At 36.9% G+C, this 26,650-nt stretch overlaps 3 protein-coding genes across 5 annotated transcripts; 2 read left to right on the forward strand and 1 right to left on the reverse strand.

Annotated features, from left to right (window-relative positions):
* The first annotated feature begins 5,486 nt into the window (after positions 1–5,486).
* On the forward strand, positions 5,487–11,303 carry LOC142170451 (toMV resistant protein Tm-2 netted virescent-like). The gene is made up of 3 exons (XM_075232365.1): positions 5,487–5,676; positions 5,780–5,907; positions 10,794–11,303. Exons 1-3 carry the CDS (start codon positions 5,487–5,489, stop codon positions 11,301–11,303), a joined length of 828 nt encoding a protein of 275 aa, XP_075088466.1.
* A 133-nt stretch (positions 11,304–11,436) lies between these two features.
* LOC107785259 (putative late blight resistance protein homolog R1A-3) lies at positions 11,437–12,465 on the forward strand. Its single transcript, XM_016606521.2, has 2 exons — positions 11,437–12,260; positions 12,380–12,465. The coding sequence occupies exons 1-2, from the start codon at positions 11,759–11,761 to the stop codon at positions 12,385–12,387; spliced, it is 510 nt and encodes a 169-aa protein (XP_016462007.1). The 5' UTR covers positions 11,437–11,758; the 3' UTR covers positions 12,388–12,465.
* Positions 11,963–21,493, reverse strand: LOC107785258 (putative potassium transporter 17). 3 transcript variants are annotated; one of them, XR_001647837.2, is made up of 9 exons: positions 21,239–21,491; positions 19,159–19,381; positions 18,265–18,498; positions 18,104–18,154; positions 17,366–17,626; positions 16,818–16,870; positions 16,357–16,726; positions 14,631–15,525; positions 11,963–12,100 (listed from the first exon to the last, which is right to left on the reverse strand). XR_001647837.2 is itself a non-coding variant. In XM_016606519.2 (8 exons), the coding sequence occupies exons 1-8, from the start codon at positions 21,344–21,346 to the stop codon at positions 14,681–14,683; spliced, it is 2,145 nt and encodes a 714-aa protein (XP_016462005.2). In that variant the 5' UTR covers positions 21,347–21,493; the 3' UTR covers positions 14,079–14,680. The 3 variants fall into 3 exon arrangements, 1 of the variants encoding a protein (XP_016462005.2); XR_001647838.2 differs by lacking the exon at positions 11,963–12,100 and adding an exon at positions 14,439–14,487; XM_016606519.2 differs by lacking the exon at positions 11,963–12,100 and having other exon boundaries at positions 14,079–15,525; positions 21,239–21,493.
* Positions 21,494–26,650: the final 5,157 nt, after the last annotated feature.

Raw genomic sequence — 26,650 nt, forward strand, 5'->3', positions numbered from 1 at the left:
AGGGTGATATCCAAAATTGCAATAATTATAGGGGTATCAAGCTGTTGTGTCACACTATGAAGGTTTGGGAGAGGGGGTGGAGGCCAGGGTGAGGAGGTGCGTGTCTATTTCCGAGAATCAGTTTGGATTCATGCCGGGGCGTTCAAATACGGAAGCGATTCATCTGGTAAGGAGATTAGTGGAGTAGTACAGGGAGAGGAAGAAGGATTTGCATATGTTGTTTATTGACCTTGAGAAAGCATACGATAAAGTTCCGGGGGAGGTCCTATGGAGGTGTTTAGAGGTTAGCGGTGTTCCGGTAGCGTACATTAGTGTGATTAAGGATATGTATGATGATGCTAAGACTCGGGTGAGGACTGGGGGTGGTGACTCGGAGCATTTCCCTGTGGTGATGGGGTTGCACCAGGGATCGTCTCTTAGCCCATTTTTATTTGCCTTGGCGATGGATGTATTATCGCGTCACATCCAAGGGGAGGTGCCTTGGTGCATGCTATTTGCCAATGATATAGTGTTGATTGACGAGACGCGTAGTGGAGTTAACGCGAGGTTGGAGGTTTGAAGACAGACCTTGGAGTCTAAAGGTTTCAAACTGAATAGAACCAAGATAGAATACTTGGAGTGCAAGTTCAGTGACGAGACCCATGATGCAAACGTATAGGTTAAGCTTGATGCTCAAGATATCCCCAAGAGAGCGAGTTTTAAGTATCTCGAGTCTATTATCCAGGGTAACGGAGAGATTGACGAAGATATCGCGCATCGCATTGGAGCGGGATGGATGAAGTGGAGGCTCGCTTCTGGTGCTTTATGTGATAGGAATGTGCCGCTAAGACTTAAGGGTAAGTTTTATCGAGTGGTGGTTCGACCGGCTATGTTGTATGGGGCTGAGTGTTGGCCAATCAAGAACTCCCACGTGCAGAAGATGAGAGTAGCAGAGATGAGGATGTTGAGATGGATGTGTGGGTGTACCAGGAAAGATAGATTAGGAATGAAGCTATCCGGGACAGAGTGGGAGTAGCCTCCGTGGAGGAAAATATGCGGAAGTCGAGGCTGAAATGGTTCGGACATGTTAAGAGAAGAAGCATTGATGCACCTGTTAAGAGGTGTGAGAGGTTGGCCATGGAGTGTTTGAGAAGAGGTCGAGGTAGGCCTAAGAAGTATTGGGGATAGGTGATTAGGCAGGACATGGCGATGCTTCAGCTCACTGAGGACATGACCCTTGATAGGAGAGTGTGGAGGTTGAGGATTAAGGTAGAAGGTTAGTAGGTAGTCTATAGTTGTTCACCGATAGTCTTAGTAGTATGCATGTCCCTTCATATTCTTAGATTTTTATTATCTTATGTATTTTTGTTCGCCTCAGGTATTGTATTCCCTGTTGCTATTATTTGGTGTCACTTATCCTTTTTATCTCTCCCTTTTCTTTTATCTTCCATCTTTCTTCCTCCCTTGCTTTCCTCTTCTTCTTCTTGCCCTTCCTGAGCCGAGGGTCTATTAGAAACAGCCTCTTTACCTGCATTAGGTAGGGGTAAGGTCTGCGTACAGACTATCCTCCCCCGACCCCACTTGTTGGGATCAAACTGGGTTTGTTGTTGTTGTTACTGATTTGTTAAGGGGTACATATGTTAATTTTAGAACATCGGAGTAATAGAATCTTTTCAAAGTATCTATTCTCGTGTGTCATATTATTCTGGATTACTCTTAACAGTACATATATACAGTAGAGATTACCAAAAAATTTAAAAAATTAGTTTAATTCAAATAATGTGAATAAATTTCAAAATTATCCTGAAAAAGATATACTTCTTCATAATTTTGAATTAAAAAAAGGTGTGTACTCGATAATAATTATTATGCTTCGTGGTAATTGAGAAGAAAAGAACTCCTAGATAATCAATAAAATCTTTCGAACTGGAACTAATCGAGAACGAAGAAAAAAGAGAAAAAAGGAGTGGTAAGTTAATTACTCTTATAAGAGCATGAATGGTATCACTTGTAGATAACTACAAGCTAATATTGTGGATATATCATAGGCCAAAAGCTTCTAAGCTTTCCTATAATGCAATCATAAATAGAATGCAAGACTTTAGGTTCAATCTACCCCAAATTATATCATATGTTCACCAAAGTAATTCCCTGCCCAAACTGCTCATATAAATCAGTATGAGTAAGAAATAACAATCATTATGAGAAGTTTATGGTATAAATTAGTTAAAAGAGTCGTGTCTTTGATATCTTCATAAGCTACAAGAAATCAACTCCTTTTTGGTAACAAGAATTAGTCGCATTTATCATTACATTTCTAATAATTATTGATATCTTACGTTGCTTTTTTATCCCATCTTTCTCTACTCAATTCTAGGGGTATATGTAATAACATTTTTTTACATTTCAAGAATGATGGAATCACACTCGATTTGTTGTTGTTATTGTTGTTGTATATTTTAAGGGTTGTTTTATTATAGATATTTCTATTATTTGGTGTCCCTTGATATAAATAAATGACTAAATCATCACGTGTCGTTATTAACGTACAACGCACGTACATAGAAACTAGTTATATTAAAAGCACGAATACCCTTAGCGAAATGTCGTTCGCCTTTTTTACCCTTTAAAATTTTATTTCAATTGGACAAACTTTTAATTTAATCATTTTTCTACAATTTGAAATTTTAAAATCAATAAACTTCTTATTATTATATATTTCCTTATTTGAACTATGTACAAACTCCTAATATTTAGGTTATATGAATTTGTTCCTTATTTGACTTCTATCATAGTAGTTAAAGTATACACACGTAATTGAAGTTTACTTTACTAGCACATTAGGACGAGTAAGAATAAGTCTTTAAATAAGTTTATAAACAATATGTTTACGTTCGAAAATAATAATAATTTATAGTCATAATAAATACATACTATTATGTAGCTTAAGTTTATATTTGAATATCGCAATATATACTTAAAAAAAATCATAAACCCAATTATAAAATTCGATAAGAAAACATAGACAAGATATTCAAATTTATTGAGATTAATAGCAGTAGGTCGTGCTTTAATTTATAAGAAATTTAAGATAGTTTTAAGTATAATTTCCTGCATATTTCTTTAAAACCTTTTTTTAGTTGAACAATATCAGAAGTCCTTATATTGAGGGTTTTAAAATTACTTCTAATTTTATTTTGTATATTTTTATTTATTTATTTGAGTTATGTAACATAATTATACTACCTTTCATGTTATTGTTATGTAACATAATTATAATACCTTTCATGTTATTTTGTAGGACATTACGAAACATGCGGTTTAAAACAAGGCATATATATATTAAAAGATTTAAGGTTAAATTATTTCTAAATAAGAAAGTATGACATTCTTTTTTGGGACAACTAGAAAAATAAATATGACACATAAATTAGGATAGAAAAAGTAGAATTTCAAAATCAATAAAAAATGTATCTTGTATGTATCGTTCATTAATTGAACGAGGTAACGTAACGATAATTCATTCAGAAAATGCAGTAAGGAAAAACAAATAAACTTCTTACCAAAAAAGTATTAGAAATTTATGTTGCAACCTTCACACACAACTACCGTTAAGCAACAAAGATAACCCATAAATATGAGTTTATGATTTCATGAAAAAGCAATACTTATACTATGAGGGATGCAATATCATCAACATTCATAATTTTTTATTTTTTTTTTGGAAATTTACACTTTTTTCCTTTCATTTTAATTTATATCTCAACCATATTTATTTATAATATTTATTAAATATTTGTCTTCATTAATATGGGGTACACGTGCAACGCGCGTATCCTAAGACTAGTTTATTGATAAACACAAACATGGCAGTGTCTTATACAACAAGTTCTGGGATTAAAAATTAAAAATGACACTGTATAGCCGCTCATAAAATAATAGCCTAAAAAGTATAATTTTTTATTTTTTTGGTATATATAAACATTTCTATATATTATACACAAAAAATATATAAATTATATGCAATTTTGCGCCTACTGGATATAAATATTTATATTGGGATATTACAAAAAGTGTTCGAAAACTTTGTGATACTCGAGTGTTACCTTTAAATTTCTCTATCCATATTTATATGAGTTTGATATTTTCAGTTTATTACTTTTTCTTAGTTGTGACGGGTTTTTCAAGTGAAATTTTTTGTGCTATATCTCCTTATTTTCTTTTCTCTAATCCCACAAAAAAAATGCGTACTTGATATCTTTTATTAAATCCTCTCTACTCCAATTATTTTGTTCCTTCCTCTCCCTATTAACCTGGCAAATATATTCCAAGTCTTTCTCTTCTTGCTATCATTTCCACAATCTGATTCTTGAATTGATGGCTTGTGCTGCTGTAATTTCTCTTCTTCAAAGTCTTGAGCAACGAAACCCAGAACTCTTTCGTGATCAAATTGCTAATACGCTCGAATCTCTTCGTGCTACTGCTGAATATATTCTCAATGTCCTTAAACTTAGCAAGAGCAGGTTTGACCCTGAAAAAATCAAATCTTTGGAGGAAAAAATAAGAGTTGCTGCTAGTTATGCAGAAGATGCTGTTGAGGTGAAGATTTATCAAATCATCTTAAGCTGGACATTTGGAATTTTACAACACCAGGATTTGCTACCAAATGTTGAAAAAATGGATACAACAAAGAAAGAATTATGGAAATTGTTTCTGATTTTAGTACAAGTACTCATGATGTTGATAGGTGGGAAGTTCTTGGAGGGAAGGATGCCGGGGGTCTATTTGGAAACAGCCTGCAGGGTAGGAGTAAGGTCTGCATACACACTACCCTCTCCAGACTCCACTAAGTGGAATTATACTGGGTTGTTGTTGTTGTTGTTGTTGTTGTTGTACTCATGATGTTGATAATGATCAAATTCTTGAACTATCTGAGGATTCCTTGATTGGAACTTCTTCTTCAAGTAATCCAATTCTGTCGAATTTGGAAAATGATATCGTGCAGGGACTCGATGATGACTTGGAGATCATTGTTAAAAGATTGACAGGACCACCGTCAGATTTGGACATTGTCACAATATCCGGTATGGGTGGTATCGGCAAAACAACACTGGCTACAAAAGCTTATATGGCACCGGGCGTGGCTGAACCATCTACGATGGGGGGAGCTAATGCACAGGGAAGAAGAATATGATCATCTCCCAATCAGGTATCATTTTGACATTCTTGCTTGGGTTACAATATCTCAGGAATTTCGATGTAGAAGTGTGTTATTAGAAGTGTTACATTGCATTTCAAAGCAAACAAATATTATAAATGAAAATGATTATCTTAAGGAGGATAGTGAGTTAGCCGACTTGGTACAGAACAACCTAAAGGGTCGAAGATACCTTGTTGTTGTTGATGATATTTGGAGTATCGATGTTTGGGATAGTATAAGAGGAATATTTCCTAATTGCCACAATAGGAGCCGAATCTTATTGACTACTAGGGAAACTAAGGTAGCGATGTATGCAAATACTAGTAGCCCTCATGAGATGAACCTCTTGAATGTAGAAAATGGTTGGAAGTTACTTCGTGATAAGGTATTTGGACAAAAACATGATCATCCTCCTGAGTTGGAAGAAATTGGAAAGAAAATAGTAGAAAAATGTCAAGGACTACCCTTAACAATTTCAGTGATTGGAGGACATCTCTGTAAAATGACCAGAACATTAGAAAGTTGGAAGGATGTTGCCAAAACATTAGGTGAAATCGTTGCTAATCATCCAGATAAATGCTTAGGAGTGCTCGGTTTGAGTTACGTACCACCACTTGCCTATTCACCTCAAACCTTGCTTTCTTTTTATGGGTAGATTTCCAGAAGATTTTCAGGTTGCATCTCGAAGACTGATCCAATTATGGATTGCGGAAGGTTTTGTTGCGGAAGCCAAATGTATATAGTGTGAATAAGTCACAACTACTATACCAAAAATTATGACAGCCACCAAATAATAAATAAGACAATAAAACAACAATAAAGGAAACACCAGAATTTACGAGGTTCGGCTAATTTTGCCTACTCCTCGGACACAACCAATATTTTATTCCACTCCAAAAATACAAGTGAAATAATACTAAAGAGAGAAGATACAAATGCCTTAAACAGATGAGAAGGCAAATGAGAGGTGTGTCTCAATCCTAAACATTAGGCCTTCTTTTATAGGGGAAAAATCCCCTCCAAACTTAACTCCCAACCAATGTGGGACTTTGGCATTTTGCCAAACTTCAACAAATCTCCACCTTGGCAAAATTCCACATTTTCAATTCTCTCTCAATAACAAATTTTGGTTGTGTCTTCATCTTCAATCTTCAGTGTTCAACAATGTTGATCAAATCCAAACAATGTTGAAACTTGACCGCAGTCACCACCTTTGTCAGCATATCAGCAGGATTCTCTGTAGTATGAATTTTCTTCACCGTGACTCCACCTTCTTCTATGATTTCTCGTACGAAATGATACCGAACATCAATGTGCTTCGTCCTTGCATGATAAACTTGGTTCTTCGCTAATTGAATAGCACTTTGACTATCACAAAAAATTGTGATACCTTTTTGTTCAACACCAAGCTCCTTTAGCAATCCTTGAAGCCAAATTGCCTCTTTCACAACATCTGTAATAGCCATGTACTCTGCCTCTGTTGTAGACAAAGCAACTGTTGACTGCAAAGTAGACTTCCAACTAACTGGTGCCTTTGCAAAAGTAAACACATAACCAGTAGTTGATCTTCGTTTGTCCATATCACCCGCAAAATCTGAGTCACAATATCCAACTACAGACTGATTGTCTTCCTGCTCAAAAACTAACCCGACATCTACAGTATTATGAATATACCGTAGAATCCACTTCACAGCTTGCCAATGCTCCTTCCCTGGATTGTGCATATATCTGCTAATAACTCCAACAGCTTGTGAAATGTCAGGCCTTGTGCAAACCATTGCATACATCAAGCTACCAACAACATTTGCGTATGGTACCTTTGACATATACTCTCGTTCAGCTTCATCCATTGGCGACATAGTAGTACTTAGCTTAAAATGGGAAGCAAGTGGAGTACTAACTGGCTTAGTCTTGTCATCTATGCCAAAACGTTGAAGTACTCTCTTCAAATATTCCTTTTGAGATAAACAGAGTTTCTTTGAACGTCTATCTCTAATTATCTCCATGCCAAGAATTTTCTTTGCCTCACCCAAATCCTTCATCTCGAACTCCTTCTTCAGTTGAATCTTCAACTTATCAATTTCTTCCAAATTCTTGGAAGCTATCAACATATCATCAACATATAGGAGAAGATATACAAAGGAACCATCTTTAAGCTTGTGCAAATACACACAATGATCGTATTTGCTTCTCTTGTACCCTTGCCGCAACATAAACTCGTCAAATCGCTTGTACCATTGTCTAGAAGATTGTTTCAATCCGTACAACGATTTTTCAAGTTTGCACACCATATTTTCTTTTCCAGCAACTTTGAATCCTTCTGGCTGAGTCATGTAGATTTCCTCCTCCAAGTTTCCATGTAAAAACGCAGTTTTTACATCCATCTGAACTAGTTCCAAATCCAATTGTGCTACCAAAGCCAACATAATTCTAATGGAGGAATGTTTTACAACTGGAGAAAACACTTCATTGTAATCAATTCCCTCCTTTTGAGCATATCCTTTGGCCACCAATCTTGCTTTGTAGCGAACATCTAATTGGTTAGGAAATCCTTCTTTCTTTGCAAATACCCATTTGCACCCAATTGCTTTCTTTCCCTTCGGGAGATTGGCCAATCTCCATGTATGATTCTGATGAAGGGACTGTATTTCATCATTCATGGCAATCCTCCACTTATCTTCTTCTGAACTTTGGACAGCGTCTTTGTAAGTAGTAGGAACATCATCAGCTACAATTAAGGTTGCACAAGCAACCGTCTCTATGAGACGAACAAGTTTCGTTATTGTTCTTTTTAGCCTGCTGGTTGCTATTGATTCAAGTTGTTGTTGAGATTCCTGAGTTGGAATCTCCTCTACTGGCTCTCCTTCCAGAGGGTAATCTTCATTTGTTTCCTCCTCTGCTTCTTGTGTAGGAAAAATAAATTTTCCCTCAAACTCCACCTGCTTAGAAGCACCTTCATTTTGTTTGGTATCTTCTGTTACCTTATTTACCATAGCAAATTCATCAAAGGTAACATCTCTGCTGAACATTACTTTCTTTGTCATAGGACACCATAAGCGATATCCTTTGACTCCAGAAGTAATTCCCATAAAAATAGCCTTCTTTGCCCTTGGATCCAATTTTGACTCCGTCACATGATAATATGCAGTTGAGCCAAACACGTGCAAAGAGTTATAATCTACAGCAGGTTTTCCGTACCATTTTTCAAATGGTGTTTTGCCATCAATAGCAGCAGATGGTAGACGATTAATGAGGTGGCATGCATATGTAATTGCCTCAGCCCAAAATTCTTTGCCCAAGCCAGCATTGGACAACATACACCGTACCTTCTCCAGCAAGGTCCGGTTCATACGTTCTGCCACTCCATTCTGTTGTGGTGTATGTCTAACAGTGAAGTGTCGGATGATGCCATCATTTTCACAGACCTTATTGAAATGATCATTTTTGTATTCACCTCCATTGTCTGTGCGAATACACTTGATTCTCCTGCCTGTCTGATTCTCCACCATCATCTTCCATTTGAAAAAAATTCCCAACACTTCATCTTTGCTCTTCATTGTATACACCCATACTCTTCGGGAAAAATCATCAACAAAGGTTACAAAATAGTGCTTCCCACCCAATGAAGGTGTTTTGGAAGGACCCCAAACATCAGAGTGTACATAATCCAAAATGCCTTTAGTATTATGGATCGCTGTACCAAATTTAACCCTTGTCTGTTTCCCTTTAACACAATGCTCACAAAACTCCAAGTTGCAAGCCTTTACTCCTTTTAACAATCCTTGATCTGATAGAGTTTTCAAGGATTTTCCTCCAGCATGTCCCAAGCGCATGTGCCATAGCTTGGTTGCTTCTGCCTCTTTGTCGTCACTGGATGTTACTGTCGCTGTCCCAATAACTGTACTGCCACGATAGCGGTACATATTATTATTCTTCCGATTAGCCTTCATTACCACTAGTGCACCGGAGCATACTCTCATCACTCCATTTTCTGCAATGATTTTGAACCCTTTTGATTCTAGGGCTCCCACAGAGATGAGATTCTTCTTCAAATTCGGTACATATCGAACATCTATCAATGTTCTGATCATTCCATCATGGTTCCTTAATCGTATTGAACCAATGCCATATGAGGTAAGAGGGCTGTTATCCGCTGTGTGGATGACTCCATATTCTCCTTCTTGAAATTCCACGAACCAGTCCCTGTTGGGACACATATGATAGCTACAAGCCGAGTCCATCAACCATATGTCTGATGATGTTGATGACTCTGTTGTAACTAATGAGAAGTCTGAATCATCACAATCAGCTACATTTGAATCCATAATAGCCTTTCCATTGTTATGTTTGGCCTTATTCTTCAACTTCGGACAGTCTTTCTTCCAGTGCCCTTTTTCTCGACAAAAGGCACATTCATCTTTGCTGGGTCTGGATCTTGACTTGGATCTTCCCTTCTTTGTCCTCGTTTGATTTTGAGGACGACCCCTCACAAACAGTGCTTCTCCTTCTCCGCCCTTCTGTTTTTCTCGCTTTCTTTGTTCATAGCTGTACAAAGCTGAACAAACTTCTCTGAGAGAAATTTCGTCATTTCCATGGAGTAGAGTAGTTTCAAGGTGCTCGTACTCATCAGGAAGTGACGCCAACAACATTAAGGCCAAGTCACCATCATCATAAGTTGTATCCATATTTTGCAAATCTGTGACCAACTTATTGAAACTGGTGATATGTTCATTCATCGTGGTACCAGGAACATAGGTGAAGTGAAACAGTCTCTTCTTCATGTACAATTTATTTTGACTGTTTTTCTTCAAAAATTTATCCTCCAGTGCTTTCCATAATTTACTTGCAGAAGTTTCCTTTGTGTATGGATATTTCTGCTCTTTAGCAATGTAGGATCGAATGGTACCGCAAGCAACACGGTTGATAATTCTCCAATCTTCTTCTCCAATAACATCTGGTTTCTTTTCTTCAATGGCCAGATCTAGCCCTTGTTGAAAAAGGACATCTAGAACCTCGCCTTGCCACATCCCAAAATGTCCAGACCCGTCAAAAATTTCTACCGCAAATTTCGCATTTGACACAATTCTTGTCATAAGCGAAGATGCCAATGATGACGTATTGTTGACACTTGACGTAGATTCTTCTTGTTTATTGTCTCCCATATTTGACACAAATATTATTTAATAGCTGACGACACAAATCAAGATTATTTCCTTTCTGATGTAGAAGATCAGACTAAGCTGCAACTACAGAGCATACTCAGACAGAACCTTGACTCAGTTACCAAGATAAATCTTTTCTGATGTGGAAGATCAGACTATGCTGCAACCACAGAGCATACTTAGACAGTACCTTGGCTCTGATACCAATTGTTGCGGAAGCCAAATGTATATAGTGTGAATAAGTCACAACTACTATACCAAAAATTATGACAGCCACCAAATAATAAATAAGACAATAAAACAACAATAAAGGAAACACCAGAATTTACGAGGTTCGGCTAATTTTGCCTACTCCTCGGACACAACCAATATTTTATTCCACTCCAAAAATACAAGTGAAATAATACTAAAGAGAGAAGATACAAATGCCTTAAACAGATGAGAAGGCAAATGAGAGGTGTGTCTCAATCCTAAACATTAGGCCTTCTTTTATAGGGGAAAAATCCCCTCGAAACTTAACTCCCAACCAATGTGGGACTTTAGCATTTTGCCAAACTTCAACAGGTTTAATAAGGACGTCTAGAAGTCGTAAAAGCTTGGAGGAAGTGGCAGAAGATTATTTGGAGGATCTTATCAAAAGGAACTTGATAATGGCTAGAAAAAGGAGATTCAATGGTGAGATAAAAACATGTGTAATACGCGATCTACTACGTGAATTCTGTTTGATAGAAGCTAAAACGACAAAGTTTATGCATGTTGAAAGAACTTGCCATACTCCTCCAACACAAAAGCATAATGTTCGACGCTTCAATTTTCAAACCCAATATTATTCAGTTGATAAGTGTTGTAGGCTATTACTGTTTCCACATTTGTCTACTTATTTTCACGATTGGCTCGAAATTATGAAACCCCTATTAAGATTCTCTGGATATTGCCTATCTAACATCGTCATCGTCATGTAATACATGATTTTTTCTCCCGTTTCAACCTTCTTGGGGTATTGGCCATATTCCATAAGATGTAGGCTTCTACTCACCTAATTTTCTGCTGGTGATCACAAAGTTATTTCATTTGAGATATCTCCAAGTTCGATATTATGGCAATATTCCTGCATCAATCTCAGAGCTTCAAAATTTGCAAACTCTAATTACTCATAGGGGCATATATTGTAAAACAACTTTACCGGGGAATGTATGGATGATGAAGAACTTGAGGCATATACATCTCGGAGGCCCCATTTATTTACCATCCTAGAAGAGAAAGCATTATAAACAAGCAACTTATGATAGGGATGCCAAATCTAGAGGAACTTTCTGAACTCTTTTTCTTCCTGTTGTACAAATGAAGTCTTTTCTGCGACTCCCAATCTAAAGAATTGATTATTCGCGTAAAAACTTCAGCCAATCGCCTCATTGATATGTCTAGCTTGACAAAACTCGAAGAATTAAAGTGTGCCAATGGACTTGTTTGCTACTCCATCAAGAGTTTCGTTTTCCCAACATCGCTTAAGAGGTTGACTTTAACTCACTGCTTTTGGTTTCATTGGGACGATATATCAATTCTTGTCATGTTGCCAAATCTGGAAGAGCTCAAACTTAAAGTTGCTGTAGTCACTGGTGATCAAGTATGGAGATTGAGCGATGAAGACAAGTTCCAAAGCTTGAAGTTGTTATTTAAAGGCATACATCTTGAGCGTTGGGAAGCTAGCAGTGATAGCTTCCCAAATCTAAGACGCCTTGTTCTGAAGAATTGCAACTACCTGAAAGAAATTCCAACAAATTTTGGGGAATTTTGTACGTTGGAGTCAATTGAGTTACACAATTGCAGCAGTCTAGCTGAGGATTCTGCAAGAAATATTGAACAAGAACAAGAAGACATGGGAAATAATTCCCTCAAGGTCTACATCCATAACAGTCGCAGTAAGATTGACATCTCTCTAAAAAAATTCTTCGATTCTTCACATTAATTATTACTTCTTTGTTGATACCTCCTTGAAATTAAGATGATGACTTCTACTTTTTATCTTGCATATATGCAGGGAAATAAAGCTTATTTTGAGGGACCATTTCCAAATGCGGAACCTTGTATTAGTTTATATGTATTTTGAAACTTTTATGTCCTTATTTTTATGAAATGTTATAATATATGTTCGCTATAGCAGCCAAACAATCTGGAACAAATGAGGCTGTTATAAAGAGGTTTGATTTCTATTTTGTTTTATGTGATAGTTCCAAATGAATAAGGTGTCTATGCATTGTAGGTTTCACACTGTTTTCTATGACAAGTAGTGTCCTTGCGCGCACTTCTACCATTCCACTGGGTACATCACACTTGACTATGCTTTCCTGTGTTTAAGTATAGTATGTGTGCCGTTATAATTCAGGATTACACTATCACTGTATATTTTAATATATTGTGATAGGTAACCTACCATATTATTCAGGTTAATTATTTATCTTACCTAACTATTATGAATGATTAAATATAGTTATCTTTTAGGTAATATAATAAAGTAAAATTTCTTTACACATTCAGTGCATAAAAATTTAACCGTTGAGACCATTAAACACAACGTATTCGATGTGTTTGGTTCTTTGCCTAATCTCTTGAGAAAGTCAAGAGTTGAGTCGCATTTATGCGTATAAATATTTTTAGGTTACCAGATATAAAATAGCTACTACAAGCAATCAACTTGCTAAGCACAATGTTATCCCAACTGCTTAGCAGGTGGAAGGTAGTTCAACTATGTTTTAGGTCATCGGTTCAAATCCTCGGTGTGACATATCTTCGTATTTTTTCTTGAATCCTCTAGTATATATTCTTGGATCCGCCACTAGGTCCAGGAGTTCAAGACTAAAGGGAGATGTTTATACCATGTGCCAATAAGCATATATATTTCTTCCTACATAACGAACTTCTAATATCAAGAAAGCGAGGTATCAGATTCCTGTAATTCAAGCCTCTTTTTCATCAATTCCTGTAAATGATTTTCTGTGAGTAACGTAATCTTAGAAGAAATTAAGATAAGCCCTATCCTCCTATCCTTCCCCCCCCCCCCCTCCCTCCAAAAAAATGCGTCTCTTCCCTGAGAGGACTCAAACCACAATTTATACTTAACTAACTAAAACCACCTCCCCCATTATTGTTAATGCATTATGTACTTGCGCTAAAAATCAACGGACGGGTACAAAGACGAGACTTTTGATCCAACACTTTTTGACTTAAAAGAAATGAAAATCCAAAACCGGGGATCCAACAATTTAAAAGAAAGTTGTTGAATGATCAATGATTCTAGAAGCTGTAATGTCAGATTCTACAGATGCATATGGTGATGCAACATTTCCACGACTAATGGTACTTCCTAATGACTGTCCTGTAGTCAATTTCTCACTATATAAAAATACCGGACACATACACAAAGTATCAAGCAATACTATAGCTGGTAGCTTATGAGTGTAGTACTGCTACTGACCAAGCTGTTTCAGGCTTTCAGACAATGATCAATTGTGTTAGAATGTTTATACTGACCATACCGTTTCACATACTGATAATATGTCAAGGAATAGTCAGAAAAGAGATATTTTTGTACATGTTAGGAAGTGATAAAGTAACATAAATTTTTGGTGCGAACAATTTTTTCGAGTTCAGATCAACTATCAGCTTCCAGAATTTTTTAAAGATAGTCCTTGATCAAAACCATGGATTGCATTACTCTTTCATTTTAACAGAGAAAAATATTTTGAGCAAATCTCACCCTGTTTTGTAATTTTGGGTGGAACAGAACAAATTGCTGTAGTCTCAACTCAATGATGGAGGTTCAGTTCAAGTTTTAAAAAAAAAATACAGAGTATAATATTTGTTTCCTGCTTCTATAGAGTATAGAGAAATGTCCACCAAATTACCAACAAGGGGTGTGGTGGAGTAGTAACCATTCCTTCATCCTATACCAAAGTTCTCGAACTCAAATCACTTTTGTTAAGGAGCGCTTTACCCCCTAATATGAGCCGTTCCCGCAATCTTGATTCAGTCAAGCCCCAAACCAAAAATAAGAAAAAATGTCCACCGAGTTTCACACTAAACAATACTTTCAGCTTCTCTATTGAACTTCTCTTCCTCCATAGCTTTTGTCAATTGCTTTCTACGCTACTACATCAGTATATATATATCAACTACAACATGCCTCATTCACACATGCGGATTCCCTACCCCACTAAAATATACATCTTATAACTTTTGAAAAATGAAAACATATATGTATTGAAACTAGATTAGACCAATATTGATCTTACCTGCTATGGTTTGTGATCAACCTTCTTGGAACTTTTTCAGTGCCTTGTAGTCAAGCCTCATAAAGCATACCAACCTCGATACGTTGAGGTAATGGCACACCCAAAGCAGGAAGTGCAGATCTGCAATTGCTGTGCAAAACTTCATAGAAAACAAGCATTGTTCTATCAAACCAGCCACAATGCTTACCAATATAAAACCTCGTCTTTCCACGAATATGGACCACCCCAGCAAGCTTTGCCTCTTCCAACTCGGAAATTTCGTCTTCTTCCTCCGTCGAATTATGGTTGGAGCGCTGAAGCAGATGAGCCCGTAAACTTTCAACAACTTGATTAACTAAATCATCCCCTTCAAGACTAAGCTTATCCGCATAACCATACCGAATCACACATCTATAAACCCCTTTGAGACCTAACTTGCTCACAACTATCCTTTCACCTGCTGCTACTTTGGGAACCAGCAAGTACCTAAGAGTTGTAAATACAGTAACTTTGTGAAGAGATCTCATGTTCTTTATGTAATGACCTAAAATTGGTGTTAAACCATCTTGGATATTTGTATAGAAGAAGCAGAGTCCGGGAACTCTCTGAAGACCTGGATCCATTAGCATTGTCCTTAATCTCTCCGAGTCTATTTTGTGTGTTAATTCATACTCGAGTTTTCTCTGCCTACCATAGAACCAGCCAAACATAATGAAAGCAAGGATGAGAGAGATGGCAAAAGGAATCCAACCACCTTCTGGAATTTTTGTGAAGATTGCACTAACATATACACTTTCCATCACAAAAAACACAATGAAGTAGAGCGCCACCAAAGCAAGTGGAGTTCTCCAAATAATGATCATAACCAATGACAGCAATATAGTGGTTATAAGCATAACCATGCTAACAACGACACCTGTTAGAGAATCAATTTTAAGTAGTTAAAGCAATATTTACTACACTGACGATAGAAAAGAGTTTAACAGTTGCAAGGACAATAAATCATGTGATCTCCTTTAGCACAATGACTCCATATTGCAGTTTATTTGTCAGTCAGAAGAAAATGCATTCCCACTAATCACTGCTGTTACATGCACACATTGGCCAACATAGAAGCATGTTACGGGTATGCATATCACATGTAGATGATATCAGGGGAAAAGCCCGGTTTGCTAATGTCTTCGGCAGCACACTCGTCATGACTACTATCAAAAAAGCTCCTAATGAAAATGAATATTTCACATGGAGGGGTGTGTATCTGTATGCTGGATGTGAAGTAACACCAATCAGACAAAAGATCTCCACTCAAACTGAAGAAAAAATGCAATTTTTTCCTTAATAAACATAAAATACATATACGTAATTTTATTTGAACAGTGCTAAACAAGATAAGAAAATTAAGTTGAACTTGATTCGCACTACATATATGAACTTTATCATTACTATTCATTCATGAAATGTCTATTTGGACAATGCTAAACAAGAAATTTTCTGAAAATAATGAACCAAATAGTATGAGAAAATTCAGGTTCACAGTTTGTTTAGCCTCAGTTCATCACACCAGTCCCTCCTTAAAATAAACAAGTCAACACCAAGTAGCAGTGAATTAGGTGAAGAAACTGCCAGTAGTCAACGTCAGGCCACAGTAACAACCAACCTCCCACGAAGAAGAGTCCATAAAGGAATCAATTCAGGTAAGATAATCACCAAGAATGAAATATTAAAAGTAGGATTTAGAGAATCTTACCAAAGGCATTTCCGATGTCTTGTCCATCTCCAAAAATTAGTATGACTGCAACACAGAGAATCATGAGGATGTAGTTAACTTCTGGTGAGTAAACCTCACCTTCTTTGCTGGAGGATGTGTGAACTACCTTCACCCGAGGAAAATAATCCAACACAACTGATTGCTTAATAACAGAAAAGGTGGCTGAAATCAGTGACTGACTTGCAACTATTGCAGCTAATGTAGCTATAACAAAAATTGGCCAGTACACAGCAGATGGTATAAACTTGTAAAATCCATCAAAATGGTCATTGGGATTTCTGATCAGATATGCTGTCTGGCCCGCATATGTCAGCACTAGTGATGGATATATAGTAAAGAGAAACGCTATCTGCCAGAAAATGAGGTTCCGTAAATCATAAAAAGCAATCAAGCAAGAAGAAGAGACTAAGAGAAATTCCAAGATGTAGCAACAATTTTACCCGAATTGAACTCCTGTTGAAATGACCAAGGTCAGCAAACATTGCTTCAGAGCCTGAAAAATATGAAATATTGTACTGTTAAACAGAGGATATTTACTAATATACTTGCTTACATTCAAACACCTCTATAACCTTCCCAAGAAGATGGAAACAAGAAGACCAGCATCTATGACTTTTTTCCAAAGATAAACCTAGAAACGAACGGTGAATAATGTGACAAGGCAAGACATGTAGTTTAAAAATTACAGATATTTGAAGACCCAAATGGTGACCTCTGGGTCAAAATGGAGCTACCGCATGATAGGATCAAGCCTCATCTCTACTTATGTCATACGTCACACTTAGCAGTGTTAGCACATAATCCAGTTATCATTAAAGCAAAAAAAAAAAAAAAAAAAAAAAAAAAAAAAACCAATTTTCACAGTTACTCCTATCATAAGAAACTAATACTTCAAGGCCCATACTAGATGAAGCATGTAAATCCAAACAACCAGACCAAACATGAGGAAATGGATTTATATGCAGACCACATCAATTATGAGGCTTACCAGTAATGCAGAGGACAGTACCACCAAGATATATCCATCCTTGCTTTCCATTTCTTAAGAAGAAGTGGACTATGTAATGGGGTGATATTGCCTTGAATATGCTAGGATAATGCTTAAGGATACTGTATATCCCAACGAGAGGAGTGGTAAGAGTCCATGCACCCATGATAGGAGAGAACAGGAAACTCACTCGTGAAGTACCAAACTTCTGCATGAGGAATAGAACAATGAGAACGATTGCTGAAAGAGCTTCAACCAACGCTGCAAGTAGCAAACAGAGAAATTGTGAATATCAAGAGAGAGAGAGAGAGAGAGAGAGAGAGAGAGAGAGAGAGAGAGAGAGAGAGAGAGATGTTTAGATTAATAGGGCCACCAGACATGGTTCGCGTTCGATCTAGTGTTTAAAAAGACTTCCAACTTTCAGCAACTGGTCTGCATCTCCTTTTTGTTAATCTGACTTATTGACCTTAAAGTGTTCTATCATCACTTAATTACTTCAAATAACTACTAGAATGAGGATTCAGGTTATTTCAAATAGTTACCAGAATCAGGATTCAAGTAACATCAATATGTAAATATGTGAAAGGTCGTCTTTAATAACAATCACAATACCTTAAAAATCCAAGAAACTACAAGTATCAAAATTTGTTCCTCTACCACTTCCCAATTATTCTCAAAATCTTAAATGCCTCTTCGTACAATGAATAATTTGTAGCATACTACATTCTGCATACTTACATTTACCGACTGAGGGAAAACGTGCTCTTAAGCCATCCATTGCAGACAACACTAACAGAAAGAAGGGACAATTAATGAAACTGAAACTGAAAGAGGAAAACTGATGAGAACTCAAAAAGATGCTGAAAGCAAACTAGACGGCACAACACAATCTAATATACCTGAGATGGCAGGTGTAAGTATGCCATCACCGATTAGCATACACATACCCAACATTGCAATGAAAAGCAGTACCCTTCTGGCAATCAAACTCCTCTCACAAAATTTACCCAGCTTACTTGGCTTTTTTGATTGGTTAACATTGGAATGGCTAGAACTCAAACTGGCACTCTTTGAAGAAAGAATCCCAATATTTATATTCCTGCAGAGTAACGAATAAAGAGCAAATGTTCCACCTGCAAAAGACCATGTTCAAGAACTGAAATTTCTAGAATAAATGAAGAAACACTGTAGTGACTTTCAAAAGGAATTTCAACCGAAAAATAAAGAGGACTAAGAAGGGACTCAATGCTATTAACTGTTCAATATATAAGATAAAGAGTCCAACTATTTTTCTTTTTTCATGACAGAAAAATCTGTTTGGAGCTGACCCTTTGGGCTAATCGCAGCCTTCGAACCTCAGGGATGATGGGTCAGCCCCTCTACCCAAGCAGAGTTAGTTGGTTGGCATAGGTCTCGAACCTGTGACCTAAGACACAAGTCCCTCAACCTTTGCCAATTGAGCAAACCCTGCAGGATAAAGTCCTATTATTCAGCCAAACAAGATCTCTTATATCTAAAATGTGTAGGATAACAAAGATCGGAAACATTCTGAAAAAGAGAACCAAAAACAGAATGAAAAGGAAAAGAATACGAATGATCTCATTTACATTTACCTTAAAATTCAAATAGCACTAGTGCAATAAATTTTTTAATATACATCCTTCACTAACACCTCCAACATTCTCAAAAGATTAGTAATTTTTGGTATGAATTCATAGGAACAGTTTCTTAATCCTCGAAGTACCTCAATCGTAAGTAGCAAAAGTACAAAGAGAGATAGAGATTGGCAATACCTTCGCCCTGATCATCAGCTCTGAGAGCTATGGTAGCGTATTTGACAACACCAATTAGACTGAGCGTCCAAAACATTATGCTGTAGATCCCCAAATAATCATCCTCAGTTGGAGACTTTAAAGGCATTGATGGATATACATAAAGTGGAGATGTGACAAGACCCCCAAAAACAACTCCTAGGGTCTTGTATGCAAGGACCAGGTTCCCCCATCGCCCAGTGTCCTAAACCAATACAGTTTCCGCGAAAGAAAATGAGCCAAAAACAACTGTAAAATAGATGCTAGAAGAGACAACTTAACTTTGAATGTAAAATTGTGGTAGAGTAATGACAAATTCCCAAAACTAGTAAACTAGAAATCAAAGGAGTTCAAGGTAATTGGATTTTTCAAGACTCTGCTTGAATTGATCGATTATTTGATTTCAAATATGAGATTTGAAAAGCCACCTTTTCTTATTCATGTAAAAGGGTAGCAAATGTTATGAATAATATCCAGGTGGAGAGAACTCGAGGCATATTGAAAATTATTATAAAATTCCTTGGACATTAAGATTCATGCAAATTAGTGTATACATGGATTTGAAATCAATGCATCCAAAAGGAGTGAAGTCAAATTTGCGAGAGATATCAGATAAGTGATAATAGGCATCAGTTAAGGAGATACAACCCGCAGCAACTCTCACCAATAAAATAAGTGTCTCCACTCTATAACATAATATTACCATTGGGTGAAGCTCGGTAGGTTAGCTCCATCATCAGAGATATACCTCTTTTTAAATGTATGTTACGTTTAAAGATAATATTTCTGTAAATTTTTCAATACCATCACATTTTATTCAAACTTTCCATCATTTGAAGATAATAGCTTTATAAAGTTGCATAGAATCTCAGTATGAAATGTTCATAGTTATACACCCTTCCAAGCAGCCTAATTCAGGGTGCTGCAGTTCAACCTCAATTAATGAAAGCAGAATGAGAAATTTCCCCTACAACCAATAAACATCGTGAAAGATTGTTCAAAGACATCTTTCATAGCACGACCTTAGCAAGAATAAGCTTATACCCTGGTCCCTGGGGAGATCCCCGCTTTATAGCTATAAATGATGTCACAATTGACTATTATATTTCAAAATTCTAATCATGTAGCCAATTCAAAAAAACAACGTTTTTCCATTTCTCAATTGACTGGGGGTGTCAAAATGCTTGCTTTTGCAAGCCAACTGAAATATGGAATTTCCTGCTATATTCTGTCACTAAAAAAGAAGCTTTACACTCACCTCAGCCAAAAGGCCAAGAAAGGTAAATCAAAAAATATGGAAGGTATTTACATGTGCTTGGTTATATGAATCTTATTAATTAATCTTTTCTAATGGTGCTTCTGGCCAGTTTGCTTGCACCTCGACTATTTCACCTATACTTGTGTCCTCCCATTTGTACTACAGCTATCAAGTAACTCTACTCACCTAGACTTAGGCAGATTGAAAGAAAACCACTCAATGTTTTTGCCCCTACTGGGGTTCGAATCTTGGTATCTTCTTCATTTCGGCTTCGTCAACCACTAGACCATTCCATTGAGTACCTTATTCACTAATTTGTTTAAGTTATATGCACTGAATATTTTACAGTCTCAGTGAATTTTAACTAGTGATAATAAGTTGTTTGCCATTTTTACTAGGTAAACCTTATAAGTGACCTGATTGTATAAATATTAGCGCATAAAACTTAAAACATATAAGGCAAATTATGAGTTCTCTAGACCACATGCTATCCTTACACTTATCCCAACAGTGACATAGAAGTCTCTAACCAGATTAAAAGGACTACACCAATTCATGGCAAACACCAGACCTAATAAAAGTGTTCATATAATCAGTTTTTCCTTCAAGTCAGCTAAGAATTTGAATGCACACAAAAAAAATTGTAGTAGAATCAAAGAATCCAATACAAAAAAAAAAGACACAAGATTTTACGTAACAAAAACAAACAAAAAGGGACTGCAACAAAACAAAGCACATTGTCCCATAAATAAAAATAAAATAATAGAATATAGAGAGCGCGTGGAATGTGGTGAACCACTGAACCTTTTGGTCATGACAATTGTTAATGGTGTCACCGTCATGCACCGATACCACAACCGTTGCATCCGACTGAGTCGCCGCCGAGTCATGCCTTCCTGTTTGCCGATCCATGGCCCCTTTTAAGTTAGCAGAAAAAAAGCAGCGGAGTGGGGTGAGGGGGAGTGTGGGATTTATAAACGGAAGATTTCGTGCAAATAGTAATAGTCTATAGGAACTTCCTAAAGTCTTTCTAGGAAAAGAGAGAGGCTTTTCCTTTTTACGTTAGACAATTGATAAGATATATTTCCTCGTATTCGTAACAAGGCCTCATATATTTTTTTTTTTTAAGATTATGGCGTGTGAATTTGAATACACGTTCGAATATCAAGATATGTATTAAGATTAAGGTGTGTATTAAGATTAAGATGTGTATTAAGATCTGAATAGAAATAATTAACACTGTTTGATTTTTAATATCTGAATGTATAAAATTTATCTTTATTTAAAAATTAATAAACATAAAATTCAAATAAAATAACTAATCTAATATTCGATCAATAAAATATATAGTTTTTTAAAATATGATAGTTGTTGGAGGTGATGGCTAATGGGCCGACTAGAGGCGGTGATTGGTGGTAGTTTTGGTTGATGATGGTGGTTCATACTAGTAGCTAGTAGTGATTGGTAGTGGTGTCGATTATGATTGAGGATGATGGTGTGGTCGGTGATAGTTAATAATGGCGGGTGGTGGTAGTAGTTGTGACTGAGGAAGGTGGTGGGTGGGTAGTGGTAAGTTATAATGATGGGCAGTGTCGGTTGTGGTTGTTGATGGGGTGGTCAGTTATGGTAGTTGAGGTGGATGAGTGTTAATTGTTGGTGAGAATGATGGTGGTCGGAGTGGTGGGGATAGTGGGTGGTGATGGTCGATAATGGTGGCAGCTATGATTGAGGATGATGGTGGCGTGGTGGTGGTAGAGGTGGTGATGGTGGTGGTAGGGGTGGTGGTGGTGGCGGCATGGTGGTAGTTGAGAATGATAGGCAGTAGCGGCAGTTAATAATGAATATGCGATAGCATCTTAATGAAATTAAGTGTATGTTATAGATTTTAATCATTATAAAAACCTATTCAGACCCATTAAGTGGTTCTGAAGTAAAAAAAAACATGCGCATACACACTTAATGATTAAGATCTGAATAATTAAGATTCAAACTTTAAAAACAAATGCACTTAATGTCTGAAATCTGAATGATTAAGATTCAGACCTCTATTAAGTGCAAACAAATAAGGTCTGAGTGGCTTTGGCGTTTCAGCCTATGGCAACTCTTAAAGAAATACTTACTTCTAAAATAAATAAATATTTTGACTAAATTACCCTTAACTAAAATTTGCACTTGACACCTTGGAATATGTCAATAAAGGCAAATTTAGAAATATAAAGCTAAAACAATAAACTAGTGTATCCCACAAATAGGGGTCTTGGGAGGGTGCAATTGACACCTTGGAATATGTTAATAAAGGCAAATTTAGAAATATAAAGCTAAAACAATAAACTAGTGTATCCCACAAATAGGGGATCTTAGGAGGGTATTATGTACGTAGCCTTACTCCTACATTATGCAAGTAGAGAGGTTGTTTTCGGTAGACCCTTAGCTCCAAGCAAGCACGCAAATCACAACAGTATATAGTAGTGTAAAAGTCAGGAAAGCATTAACTACAGCTAGGAAGTAGAGCAACTAAAACACATGCGATACCAGGGAGTAATTGAATTTTAAGCATATGGAAAATACTAAAATACGCAACCACTAGTGAAAGGAAAGGGGGTACCGTGCACTGCCTAGTAGCCTTCTACCTTGATCCTCGCCATCCACGTCTACCTATCACGGGTCATGTCCTCGATGAGCTGAAGATGCGCCATGTCCTTCCTACCTTACCCCAATACTTCTTCGACCTACCGCTGCCTTTCCTCTGACCCGCCATCGTTAATCTCTCACACCTCCTCACTGGAGCGTACAGAGACCTCCTCATCACATGCCCAAATCATCTCAACCTCATTTCAGCATCTTGTCATCGATGAATTTTACACCTATCTTTTCCCGAATATCTCCATTCTTAATCATGTCTTTCCTTGTATCCCCACACATCCATCTCAGTATCCTCATCTCCACAACCTTCATTTTTTGGACATGAGAGTTCTTGAATAGCCAACACTCTGCCCCATACAACATAGTTGGTCTAACCACCACATTGTAGAACTTACTTTTAAGTCTTGGTGGCGTGTTCTTATCATACTGTAATGATCCGATTGGTCGTTTTGAGTAATTGCATCTGGTTAGGTAGTTTGAGGTCACGAGTAGCTTCACATAGTGTATTATGACCTGCGTGCATCATCGGTTCGGGTTTTTGAGAAGTTCAGGATTTGTAAAAGTGACTTTCATTTGAGAAGCTTGAAGATGAAAAAATTAATCAAGATTTGACTTTTGAGTATTTGACCTCAAATTGGAGTTTCGATGATTCTGATAGGCTCGGTTTATGATTTTGGACTTAGGCGTACGTCCGGATTTGGATCTGGAGGTCTGTGGGTTGAATTGAAGCAATTCGGCGAAAGTTGAAAAGGTTGAAGTTTGGAAGATAGAGGAGTTTGACCAATAGTTGACTTTTGCGATGTCGAGTTCGGAATGCGATTACGAGAGTTGGAAAATCTCATTATGTCATTTGGGACTTGCCTAGAAAATTTGACGTTATTCTGGGTTGGTTAGATAGGTTTCGGTACGAGTTTTAGAAGTTGGATGATTGGAAAGTTCATAAGTTCGATTCTTGGTGCGATTCGTCGTTTTGGCGTTGTTTGATGTGATTTGAGACCTTGAGCGAGTTCGTGTTAGGTTATAGAACTTGTTGGTAGGTTTAGACGGGTTCCTGGGGGTCCCGGGGGCCTCGGGTGTATTTCGGATGGGCTATGGGCCATTTCCTTCTATTTTTGAATTGTTGTTTTCTACTACCTGGTTTCCTTCATCGCGTTAGCGTCCTCGCCTTCGCGTTCGCATAGTGTTAATTTAGAGGGTGGAATATTTCTTCTTTGCGTTTGCATTCATCCTTTCGCGTTCGCGAAGTTCTTCCATTTCCTTTCTTCGTGTTCGCGTCTGTCTCATCGCATTCACGTAGTAGAAAATTGGAGCTGGGCACTAGTGACTACGTCCTCTTCGCATTCGCAACTTTCTTCCTACGTTAGCGAAGGTATTCCATCCCATCCTTCGCGTTCGCATATTATTTCCCGCGTTTGCGTAGCCCAGTCATTGGACCATCAAATTTCCCCCTCCGCGTTCGTGAGTCGTCTATTAGGTTCGCGAAGAACATCATGTCAGCCTTCATTTTTCCTTCTTCGAGAGTGTTGATACCCAATTTTTCCCTATATATTATTATATGCAAAATACTTTCAAAATAGCATATATATGCATATATAAGTATGCCCAAATGTTTTAGTATTTTTCCTAATTTTTAAAAGACTTTTAAATCAATTTATTGCCTATTTTAACAATACAAAAACCAATAATTGTTCCTCAAATTATCATTTTGGTGAATAACTTATTTTATTCACACATTTAAACCAAAATATTGCTAAGGTAAGTTTTACGCATTTTTACAAATTTATTTAGTATTTTTAAAAGCTAAATTGCATATAATTGTAATTTTAGCCTATTTTAAGATTTAATAGCATTTTATAATTATGAAATTGATTCCAGTATTTTTAATTTAATATTTATATATTATTAATTAATTTAGTACCTTTAATTTATTTTCAGAAATCATTTTACTATTTTTTATAAAATATAAAGGGAAAAAGTGGCTATTTAAAACTTAGCCCTAACTATTTCAATTTAAGCCTAAAATCAGCCCCAATTAAACCCCAATTCCAATTCAAACGGACCAGCCAAATTCCTAAAATTACCCGCCCCTAACCCGTTTAATTTACCCGTCCGGCTTTCCCTTTTGATCCAGGCCGTTGACATTTTTGATCAACGGCCAGAATTCCCTCTTTCCTTTTTAATTCAACAACCCCCACCAACCCTATCCCATTTCTCACCAACCGCCGCCTCTAAAACCCCTCCCCTCTCCCAAATTCTCTCGAACATTCCCTAACCCTAGCCGCCTCTCACCGTCTTCAACCTGGATACCCACCGGAATCCATGGTTTCTCAGGCCATGGGAGCCCTATACTCACCTCTCCTTGCTCTTATACGCTTGATAATTGAAGATTCGAGGCCTGACCTCGAAGTTTTTCGCCCAAACCTTTGCTAATTCAAGGTTTCACGGCCATCTCCGGCCTTGCTCCGGCATACCATGGTGTTTTGAGCCTGGTTCTGACTTCTTCGACTTAGATCGGACCTTTTCCAAGCCTTTCTGATTTCCAGGGCTCTTCTGAAACCCTAACTCTTCGAGGTTTTCTCCGATCTTTTTAGATTTGTTATGTATCTATGCTCTACTTGAGTTTTCAAAACGATTTCCCTAACTTTTCTTTCAAAATTACTTTTCAAAGTTCTTCTTTTACGATCTAGGGTTTTTTGAAAATGCTTAAATGCCTATCTGATCTTCGTCTCCTTTCCTTTTGTGTGTATTTGATGCTACTGTGTCTTTATGCTTTCCTTCTACCACATATGTTCTTCTGTGCTTTCTATATTCCGTTTTCCTACTGTATTTCTATACCATGTTCTTATATGTTTATCTCACTGTGTTTTCCTATATGTTCTTTTACTATACTTTTCCGGTGTTCTTGTGTTCTTCTACTATATTTTTCTACTAAAGTTTCTTTGTTTGCCTTCTACTGAACCTTGGTTAGTTTGTTTTTTTCTAAAAACATGTTTCTTATACTATTTCCCATTATGTTCTTTGAATCCCTCTACTGTGTTTGCATTATGAGTTCTGAAAGAGGCATGTTAGAAGCTTCAGCTCTCTTCTGAAACCTCTACACATGTCTCGACTCAATTTGCTTGCCCTCTCCTCTTTGCTTTCTGGTTTGCTCGAACTAGGGCTTCATTTCAAAGACCCCTCTAATTCTTTCAGACTAGCTCTGAGTCTCTGAACTAAGTTTGAACTTCTTTGTTTGCATACAATTCTGAACTTTTTTTTAATTCTTCTATACTAGGTTCTTCTACTGATTGGCATGGCAATTTTCTTTCATACTTAACGTGTCTATATGCTTTTTATATGTGATGAGTCTTTCTTCAAAAAGATCTTCCAACTTGTGATTGGTTCAGAATCCCTTTTTAATAGGACTAATTGATTGTTTGCTGATTTTCCTTAAGTTAAAACCTTTTCCACCTTTCTGACTCGGTTCATTCATAACAATCTTTAACTTCTGATTTCTTGGCTGTTAATTGATTTCCTTTCCTTAAATTGCACAACCGTGTATTTCAAAGACCTTGTCCTTAAATAACCCTTATG

This window comes from Nicotiana tabacum, chromosome 16, assembly GCF_000715075.1.
Source record: "Nicotiana tabacum cultivar K326 chromosome 16, ASM71507v2, whole genome shotgun sequence".
Taxonomy (NCBI): Eukaryota; Viridiplantae; Streptophyta; class Magnoliopsida; order Solanales; family Solanaceae; genus Nicotiana; species Nicotiana tabacum.